Source organism: Phoxinus phoxinus (genome assembly GCF_949152265.1).
Source record: "Phoxinus phoxinus genome assembly, chromosome: 23".
Taxonomy (NCBI): domain Eukaryota; kingdom Metazoa; phylum Chordata; class Actinopteri; order Cypriniformes; family Leuciscidae; genus Phoxinus; species Phoxinus phoxinus.
The window spans coordinates 25,500,260-25,511,263 of NC_136898.1; the positions used below are offsets into that span (position 1 = coordinate 25,500,260).

At 38.0% G+C, this 11,004-nt stretch overlaps 2 protein-coding genes across 11 annotated transcripts in view; both read left to right on the plus strand.

Moving 5' to 3' along the window:
* ddx4 (DEAD (Asp-Glu-Ala-Asp) box polypeptide 4) overlaps positions 1 to 8,675 on the plus strand; it is a 28,310-nt gene extending 19,635 nt beyond the window's left edge. For all 9 annotated transcript variants that reach the window (XM_079600819.1, XM_079600815.1, XM_079600821.1 and 6 more), the window contains 5 exons: positions 936 to 1,081; positions 2,762 to 2,861; positions 3,019 to 3,289; positions 4,033 to 4,140; positions 8,098 to 8,675. In XM_079600819.1, the coding sequence (XP_079456945.1) occupies positions 936 to 1,081; positions 2,762 to 2,861; positions 3,019 to 3,289; positions 4,033 to 4,140; positions 8,098 to 8,178 (706 nt within the window). In that variant the 3' untranslated portion in view covers positions 8,179 to 8,675. The remainder of the gene's footprint in view (positions 1 to 935; positions 1,082 to 2,761; positions 2,862 to 3,018; positions 3,290 to 4,032; positions 4,141 to 8,097) is intronic.
* Positions 1 to 11,004, plus strand: part of slc38a9 (solute carrier family 38 member 9) — a 219,439-nt gene that overhangs the window by 184,036 nt on the left and 24,399 nt on the right. The gene's annotated exons all lie outside the window — the stretch shown is intronic.

The following is an 11,004-nucleotide window of genomic DNA, read 5'->3' on the forward strand; positions in this document are numbered from 1 at the left end:
GTTATTCTTCCAGAACCTAATTGTTCCAAACCTGTGTAACTTTCCTCCATGTCTGAGAACGATGATGTTGAGGTCGTGCGCTAGTTTGAGTTGTAGTTTCTTCACGACCAAACGTTAGCAATTGGTTATGGCAGATCAAGAGCGCCTCAGGGCAGATCCAATAGTTTTAAACTTATTACCCGCCTTTAATGAAGTAACGCTTGTCAATGGGGAGTGGCCAAACTCACTGTACAAATGAAGTGTACGAAAGTCTGGTAGAACCGGGCTAGGTAAAAATCAGCGTTGGAATGGTTTTACTCGCCAGTTGGCTGGAAATTATTATTATTTTTACTGAATAGTTTTGAGAATGTGAAATATCTTAATATGATCATCAAATCACAACAGTTGCGGTGTAATTATGTAAATAAACAGTAGTGCTACATGTCTCAGTGTATAGCCAAAGCACAGCATTGTTAATATTGATTTACAGTAAATGTTTCTCTGCCGGAATCGTTGATAATTTGCACTTGGATACGCAACATGCGCCAACTATCTTTGGAAATGTGTAATGTCAACAAAGAGAAGCGTTAAGATCTGTGGTTTTCAGTCAAATAAAAAAACTCATGTTTGAAAGAAAAGAAACTGGGACAACCATAAATGTTTGTACAAAGCATTAAGCGATAAGCCCCATTGAAGCCGTGTTTTACAGTGAATTTAGAACAGCTAAGGGGCGTTGTTAGGCACGACATAGGAGAGCCACAAGCCACTTTGGGAGACATGGGAGCCACTTTTATAAAACGGTTACTCCATAAAAATATTCATTTTAATATTTATTTTATTCATAAAATAAACACCAGCAACATTTATTCCTCCGCCAGGCAAGGTGTGTGTGGAGTAAAATGCTAATGCTAATAGTGGCTTCAGCAGGACTGATGTTTGCATGGATTGCATGACAGGTTGGCAGCAGAGTTTCTGAAGGTGGACTACCTCTTCCTCGCGGTCGGTGTGGTGGGCGGAGCCTGCAGTGATGTGGAGCAGACCGTCATCCAGGTGGACCAGTTCTCCAAGAGGGAGCATCTGCTGGAACTGCTCAAAACCACAGGTGTGTTCACGTGCTGGATTATAATTTACCTTGAGTTCCCATTACTATATGAAACAGGGTACCCGCGGGGTCTTAAAAGCATTGAAAAAGTCTTAAATTTGATCATCTTAAATTAAGGCCTTAAAAGCCTTGAATTTGGTATACAAAGTCTTGGATTTCGTTACAAAGGTCTTATATTTTTTGTCTTTCCTAGGATTAAGTTCATACCGTAACAAAATTAACTGTAACTAATGTAGGCTAATTAAAAATTAATGCAGCGTTGAGTGCACCTCGCGCTTCACGTCATAGCAGAAAGCGCGAAAGTGTGCGCACCCGTTACTTACTAGGCAAGTGAGGTACAGAACAAGATAGTAGCCTAGCCTAGTTTGTCGTCTGAAATGGGAAAGTGTCGGTTTAATCCGCTGTGGCCACAAATGCCAGAATTCAATAATTTAAACCCCAAATCAGAGCCTTTCTGTTAAAAGAACATGTTTTCTACACGGTATTTTCAATAGTATCTGGCAACCATGCGCGCGCGCGCTCTCTACACTGATGAAGCGCGGATGATCTGAAAACACAGACAAGCTGGAGTTCAGCGATCTTTATTTGAGATTTTCTAGTTAAATTAAAGTGTCATGTCATTCAGTCGGTCTGTGTTCTGTCACGAGCCGCTTGCGCTGTTTGTCGACTAAATCTGCGATCAAAATGCAGGCTGATATCCAGCAGTGTTTTTAATGTCATATATGAGCAAGATGCAATGTTTCCCGAATATATCCACACGATTTCAAATGTGACATTGATTTTATGCAACAGTTAAAAAACAAAAAAAGGGTAACATTAAGTGATGTACTGCATTTAAAACAGTATAGTCAGGCTTATTGCTCTATTTTGCAACAAAATCGTGAGATTCAATGGATGAATGACTCGATGACACACTCATAAAGACAGTGAGTTACCGCCACCTACTGGCTATTTTAATATAATATTTGTATTAATATTAAACGTTTTTTTAACATTGTATATTTATTGAACATGGTTTTATTTAAAGCATTATTAAATTTTTTAAAGGTATTATAGAGGTAAAAAAAAAAAAAAAAAAAAATTAATGGGAATATTGATATATTACAGGTTACAGGATACAGGTTAAAGGGGGCAAATATTGTCCCTTAATGGAAAAGCTGTGACTGCAGTCTAAGTGGAAGAGAGGGAGTACCAGGGGGTACGGCACTCAAAAAAATTGGAGAACCACGGAATTATAACATTTTCTGTCTAAAGACTATATATAAAATAGCTACCAAAAGTAAAGTAACTGCAGTTTGAGTAAAAGTAATGACTAAAAGTTGACAAGAAATGCAAAGACCTTTAACTAGTCAACTAAAACTATGAAAGACCGAATGACTCAAATGTGACTAAGACTAATAAGCATTTTCGTCTGAAGATGAAGTCTAAGACTGAATCAAAAATGGCTGCTTTTCTAGGGTTTAAAATGTATACAGATGTGACATTTTCCCCTCATACTTCTGTCGGAATGGGTACGAAGTTGGCATTGAATTTCATTTGAAATGGTATTAAAAAGGTCTTAAAAAGCCTTGAATTTAAGTTGGAGGATCCTGGGGGTACCCTGTGAAAGCACGAACATGATGCTTGTCTGGTTAACTTTTTCACTAGACATTACATGATACATTGTGTTTGCAATTACAGGGACTGAACGCACAATGGTCTTCGTTGAAACCAAAAGAAGTGCTGATTTCATAGCAACTTTCCTCTGTCAGGAGAAGATCAACACTACAAGCATCCACGGGTACGTTTCCTCTTATATCTCTCCTCCCACAATAACCTGTGCTTTCTGACTCTGTTGAAGCGTAGCTTTGTGACCTCTGAACTGCTGTTCTTGGTAATCAGTCTTTGACGCATGACATTATGATTCGCTTCTAATCGAACTCTTCTTCTGTGATCAGGGACCGGGAGCAGCGTGAGCGAGAGAAGGCTCTCAGTGATTTCCGCACGGGCCAGTGTCCGGTGCTGGTGGCCACGTCTGTCGCTGCCAGAGGCCTGGACATCGAGCATGTGCAGCATGTGGTGAACTTCGACCTGCCCAGCAGCATCGACGAATATGTCCATCGCATTGGAAGAACCGGACGCTGTGGGAACACTGGTCGGGCCGTGTCCTTTTTTAACCCAGAGTCAGACACTCCAGTGGCTCGCTCTCTGGTCAAAGTCCTCTCAGGGGTTTGTACTTCTCACATTATATATCAAAGACACTCACAGCAGGAGTTCAGCCTTCCCAACATTTATTATCACCATCTTGTAACAATCACGATCTTCCCAAGTACATCAAAATATAAAGAATATTCCAGACTGGATCAAGCCCATGGAATAATTGCACAATTTACAACAGTATTGCGTTAAACAATCTGTGGTCAAAATAGTCCTTAAACCCAGAGTTAAACTTTAAGACAGTCAGTTATGTTCAGTTACTATGCAGTATTTAATGTAAATGCTCACCAAGATGGACATTTTGACATGTGTATATATTTGACCGTTTAGCAAATTTAACAAATGAAATGTATATATTTTAATTACGCGTATCTCACCTAAAGGTCTTGTTCATGTGTAATTGTTGCTCAAGAGTTCACACAATCCAGGGAAGCTTGATTTCCATTTATTAATTCAGTTTAAAAAGTAAATGGACTAAAGATATAAATGAAATAAAGTTTTTTTGGGTAGGTCTAAAACTAGTATTACGAACAAAACTACAGAAACTGAATACAGTAATCAAATGTAAAACAACACTGATTAGTCTTTAAGTCCTGTATAAATTAAATACAGAGGCTAATTAATCCTGATTCCTTACAATTAAAGTTATATTTTGTTATCGAAATTGAGACACTATATATATATATATATATACATACATACACACACATAAAATGTAAATGCCAAACTAACGTCCACAAACCTCCATCTCGCAGGCTCAACAGACGGTCCCCAAATGGCTGGAGGAAATAGCGTTCAGTGCTCACGGGACAACAGGCTTCAACCCACGGGGGCGAGTGTTTGGGTCTACAGACACGCGGAAGGTACACATCCCTATCCTGAGCTTTTTATTATTAATGCCAAGGTATCAAAAATACAAGTACATGGCAAATGTAAAAATTACATACAACGAAATGATAAAGAAAGCAAAGCATCACATGTGTACAGATGAAACTGGAAAAATGAGAATATGGTGCAAAAGTTCATTTATTTCAGTAACACAACTTAAAAGCTGAAACTAATATATTATAGACTCATTACATGCAAAGTGAGATATTTCAAGCTTTTATTTGTTATAATTTTGATTATGGCTTAAAGATATGAAAACCTTTTCACAATATTCTAATTTTGAATTTGGGTTTTTCATAAGCTGTAAGCTCATAATCATCAAAATTATAACAAAGGCTTGAAATATCTCACTTTGCATTAGGGCTGTCACTTTTTATTCGATATTCGAATATGCATTCGAACATGACGTGAAATATCCGTAATCGAACTACAAATTAACTATCCGGTTTTTAAAGTGCCACATGTAGCACATTTTTTACAGTCTGATTAGACCGTTTGTTTTTTTTATTTTAAAGGGCACCTATTATGACATTTAAAATGTTCCTAATGTTGTTTTTGGAGTCCCCAACAACAGTTTTACGTGCATGCAATGACAAAAAACACTTGTTTTCGTATAATATGCATTTATTTTTACCTGATTTGCTCACCGACTCCCAAATGATTTGCTCACCGACTCACTTTTCCAAACCCCTCCTTTGCGCGACGCTAATCTGCGGTGATTGGTCAGATGACCCAGCAGTGTTTACAGAGATAATACTTATTGTTTAACACGGAGTACAATGATGCTTTTATCAATTAAATTGTGTTATAATAATGATTATAGTCCACTGCTTTGTAGTTTGTAGTAAAAAACTAAAAATAAGATAAATAATTTAATGTTATGTTAGCGAGCATAGCCCAGAGTTCATTTTGTAAAAGCACAATCAGTCTTTGTTTGCATTAGCCCGATGCATAAACATAACGTTTTTACAAACAAAAAAAATGCAGTTACGTTACTACGAGGTATTACTCTATTACTATTAACTATTACTATTACTCTATAGTTCAGGTGCCTTATAGCATTTGGATAAAAACTACTTTTGAATAGTTTTTATCCAAATGCTATAAGGCACCTGAACTCATGATCATTGGATTGCACTGCCCTGCACTTTAATGCTTATGTGTTGTGTTTTGTATTAATTTATGTATTAGTGCTCATGTTGTTTATGTGTCACCACCAGGGGAAGTGCAATTGTAATTTCGTTGTTATATGCAATGACAATAAAGGCAATAATAATAATATAATAATTCTTTAAGACAACTCCGAAAACAACGACAAACACTTCACATATCTCAATACAATTGTCATTGAAGACCTAGAAGCTAAACGGTGCTTACACAACAGACAAAACAATAATTAAGCATGCTACATAAAACATAAAAGCAAAAATTATTAATAACACTTACAGGTTGTGATACGGAGGAGGAAGCTGATGCAAATACACATGAACCTTCCTTCAATATCAGCCAATGGAGCGCAATAAGTGGGCGTATCGTATTTATATAACTTGACAAGTTGACGTCATCTAGTCAGAGAAAAAGCTTCGGTCTTCTAACGATTCATAAAAATGACTCCGAGTCGACTCTTACTTTTGAAAGACAATAACTTTATATACGGTGCACTTTCATATTTCAAACTTTGCTGGATGTTTTTGTTCACTTATGTTATTATCTATGTTACACACTACATGAAAGGTACATTTCTAAATCCCATAATAGGTGCCCTTTAAAAAAAGCGTGTTACAGGCTGTATGTTATAGTCAGACATGACGGCGCGCTGCAACACGCATCACCGCAGATGATCTATTCATCAAGCCAATGTGCAAACTATCCCAAATCAAAATGAAAGTCGCAGACGCTTTAACACCATAATAATCTTCATTAAAAGTAAAGAAATGAAATTATCTTACCAGGGCTGCCGCTCTCTTATTGCAGTCTTTGATTTTGAAATGTTAGCTGATGATCAATAAAATGCAGCTCATATGTTGCTTTAGGTGACGTTAAACCCATTGGGTCTCATTCATGAAACATTCGTAAATATACGAGTAAATAAGTGAGTGATCTGCGGTAAAGAGACCTTCCCGAAAACTCTTCTCCTGATTCACAAATATTTCGTAAACGTCAGATGTGATAGTGAAATGTGTGTGTGAGAGTGTTAATGAATTCTAATCAGTCGTAAATGGGACGCGTGTGCACGCTCATTCTCAATTACCATAAACCCCGCCCATTAAATCCGACTGACTATATATGGGCATCATATTATGACACCAAACGAAGGATTTCAACATGTCTTCTTAAAAGCGAATGAAAAAGACAAATGTATCATTATCAGATAATATTTTATTATCAGAAGTTCATTCAAAACGCCACATTTTATTTTCAAGCGTACATAGTGGCGTATCAGGTCCTAATAAAGGAAGCTTGGCAGATATTACAGACGCAGTTACTGGAGTTTCATCTGTTAATCGAACAGTCCCAGAAGTGAAGAGAAAACGGTTCGACATGAAGCTCGACTGCAAAAAACTAATTAGTTCACTTCGAAAATTATATCCCAGCCCTATTGAAAGCAATGAATTATTTGATTAAAGTGTACCGTTTGCAGATGCTATCACTGGCTCTCATAATAAAAGTAAAAAGAAAAACCGTATGTAATTACTATATATCATATTTTTATCAAAATGCTGTGTAAATATGTCCCCGATTAAGGTGAATTAAAACGCAGCCTTATTAATGAGCGAAACGCATATTTACGCGTGGCTGGGAGCAGGTGTGGATTTCTTTCGTACCAACTAACATTTGGAAAATACAAACATTTTAATGAATCCGAAAATTTACGCCAGAACCACTTTACACACGATTTACACAAATTCGTTCTGCTCGTGTTTCATGAATGAGACTCATTAAATCTGCATATAGCGCGGGAATTGAAGATCGGATTTATATCCGTTTTGCAAAAACACATTTAGGCCTATGTGACCAGGTGTATATGGAATCGTTTGATAAATCAGAGAGCTATCCGAACTGAGAACGCATGAAGTGGCCAAAGCCCAATTTATACTTCAGCGTCGAACTTAACGCGGTAGCTACATCGTAGGCTGTGTGTAGCGTGCGTACCCTGACGTGCACCTCTCCAATAATGCAACAACGCGTCAATTCTATGCGGACGCAAGCGCTGTGATTGGTCTGCTAGAACCGCTCCCTCTGCATGAGTAATTGCGCGTCAACGTGGACAACGACGCAGAAGTATAAATTAAAACCAACGCGTTGCCTACAGCGCAGAGACTCTGCCGTAGGTCCGACGCAGAAGTATAAATCAGCCTTTAGCAGCCCCAGAAACACCGCAGACGGCCGGAGCATCGCCAGGCGTCCAGCAGCGTATGACTGCACACTGTCCTGCACAACCGGTCGATCGTATGACTGCACACTGTCCTGCACAACCGGTCGATCGTATGACTGCACACTGTCCTGCGCAACCGGTCGGCACCTTGCAGATGCACGGGGAAAGGCAAGGCCTGTTTGCAAAGATATGAGGCCTAGAAGTGTCATCTTCGGAGTCCTGTTTATGACTGTTAGTAAAGTTTTGATTGAATCTCCGTTATTTTTTTTTTAAATATTCGAATACACTTGGTATTTAATATCCGTTCGAATTAGATTTCTCAAAAGTGACAGCCCTACTTTGCATGTAATGAGTCTATATAATATATTAGTTTCACCTTTTAAGTTGAATTACTGAAATGAACTTTTGCACAATATTAAAATTGAGTTTCATCTGTACACATGGGTTATATAACATATAATGATAATAATCAGAAAGTTTAATTAAGTGTATTGTCCCTGTCCTGGGCTTCTGCTGATGTGTGTGTGTGTGTGTGTGTGTGTGTGTGTGTGTGCAGGGAGGATCCTTCAAGGCCGAGGAGCCGGCAGCATCGAGCCCAGCGTCCGCCGCCGCAGCCGACGACGAGGAGTGGGAGTAGCTCCTCCTACACCACGTGTTCTTATGTAGATCAACTTTTATTTTTGAGTTTATTCTTTTCTCCGACATGTTTGTTAAGTTGAGTGATTAAGGTAGCATTACAGTGAAGCTGTTGCATTTAAAGAGTCACATTCTCGAAGCTGTAGGTTTGCTCTCAAGGACACAATACTGATCAAGACATGATGCCTTTTAGCAGTTTGGATTGATGATTTTCTTTTTTTGTATCACTTGTTTTGACTGGAGCACGACTGGATTAGTGGATTTGTTTTAAGTTGTCACATTTTAACACTTCGCTAAGAGAGCATTGAGTTTTGTGAGTCTTTACCTGAAGCTCATTCCTACAGTTGTATCTTATCAATCAGTTCTGTTGTTAAATGTGACAGTTTGCAGGTTGTTTTCTTGACGTTTTCGTCTTAAAGCCAAAGCATACAACGAGTAAAGAAACTTGTTTAGCTAATGTACCTTGCCCAGATACAGGTAAATAAAGTGTTTACCGCACGTCCGTTTCAAACTCTGATTCCATAATTCAGTCAGGATTTGCAGCTCTGGGGATGACATCTCACATTTCTAGATTTTAATTTGCTCCCCTAAAAACTGATCGTTTAAGTGTTGATTTCTAGATCTAAAGTCCTGGAAATGTATTGGCATTGGCCAGAGCATTACATTTAAAACGGTAATATTCTAAACTAATCTTAACAAACTATTTAATTTGAAAGCTCACAATCTCTAGTTTACATGTTTGGTGACTGATTTTCAAAATACATTACAGAGGAGCCGTAATTTATCAATTTGCAACAAGAATATGTTCATCCTCCTAAGGCGAGTTCAGACCTTTATTTTGAAATAGTGATGAACATGAAAAATCATGAAAGAATGGTAGAAACCTCAGTTTGTTTTCATGCCAAGAGTTCAGAAGATAGCATCCATTCAATTCTTTTAGAAAAAAAGCTCTGAAAATGTTTTAAATGTAAAGAAAATAATAGATTCAGCATTAGTGATGTGTCAGCGAGCTATAATGCACATACGGGATCTTCTGTGTTTCTTAGAGGTTTAATTCATTTCTAAATCTGCCAAACTTCCAACACTACTTCTGAATAGGATGTCCACTTCATAAATTGAGTCTGAAACATTATTTTTTACAATTTTCATACAAACCACATATGGAGATGGAGGCGCCCTTATAGAGCTGGTAAGTCCCGCCCCCTCCGTAAAACCCCGCTGGACCTCAAAGTTGAAAAACCATCAATGCAAGTGAATGGGAGAAAATTATTATTTTCTGGTCCCGTTTGAATTGTGCCATGAATGTGAACATATGTTGTCTGTGAATTTTTTATATAATCTTTCATGTTACAAGTTTGACAGTATATGGTATGATTCGTCGGCTAGCAGTTGTGGAAAAGACATAACGAGAAAGACTACATGTCGCCTATGTGACGTCACCCCATAAAGTTGACTTACCCGTGGTTTTCGCCAACCTCAACGATTTTGTCCTCTCCCTGAAAGAAGGCGGTGAAGTGCACCAAAGACAGCCATGTCTAGCGGGATCCGTGAGCTAGAGCCGTGAGCTAGTGGCGTTGACGTTTCAAACGCGTCGAAAGCAGCGAAGAGTTGTAGTCCACAAAGTGCTCTCACACAAAGTCTACCCGTATCAAACTTCTACCCGCTAAATTGTAGCATTTTTCACACGAAAGATTATATAAAAAATTCACAGACAACATATGTTCAAATTCATGGCACAATTCAAACAAGACCAGAAAATAATTATTTTCTCCCATTCACTTGCATTGACAGTTTTTCAACTTTGAGGTCCAGCGGGGTTAGCGGAGGGGGCGGGACTTACCAGCTCTATATGGTCAGTAATGTCCACTAGTGGAGAAGTGTGGTACTGCGCCCAAACTAAATCTCACTGAACGCTGATTTCAAGAGATATCAACCTAACATTTGAAACACAACTTGTTCAGATTTTTGCTTTGATTTTGTTTTGCATTTTTAGAGTCCTCCAGGTTGTGAAAATATATTTTATATAAAGTATATGAATTACATTTTTAACATTGTACATTTTCATAAACTCAAACTTCTATCACATTTTTCTGTTTAACTTCCTTAATTTATTTCACTTCTACAAAAATAGACCAATCTTACATTATATTCCAAAGCATTCTTGAATTACAACCATTTAAGTTCAGAATGTGCATTTTCATGTCTATTAAAAAAGGGGTTAAACCTTTTTCTAGTTATGTAAAGCTCATGTGTTAATAGGGAATTGGTATATGTGAGTGTAAAAAAAAAATCTTGTCTGTTGATCACCAATGACTGAAACTTGGTCATAAAGCCTGAACCCCAAAGAACATGCAGGTCTTCTGAGATCTCAAGGGTCATTTTAAAATATTGCTTTTCTAGTTTTACTATGATTTCCTTAAGCTGCTGTCCACCGGAGAGGAGTGTCTGGTGTGCTTGTAGAGCGGCTACTGGGAGAATCTGAGGGTTTCACAACAATGGATATATGATGATAATTTATCATACAGTAGCTTTCAGACGTGAACATTGATGGAAGCTACTGTATGATAAACAGAAATTATTTCTCACACAGTAGCCCTTAACCATAGCATGATTAGCAGTGGCCAGTATTGGTTCTCTCCATTATGTATGCATAGTTGTTCATTAAAGGTGGGGTATGTGATTTGCAAAACGGCCAGTAGATTTTGAAAATACACAACTCAAATGGTCCTACCTTCTTTCCTTTGACTCCACCCATTCAAAGAACATGGACCAATCAATGGTACGACTGATTGATTGACGCACTTACTGTCCAATGATTCTAGGTGGT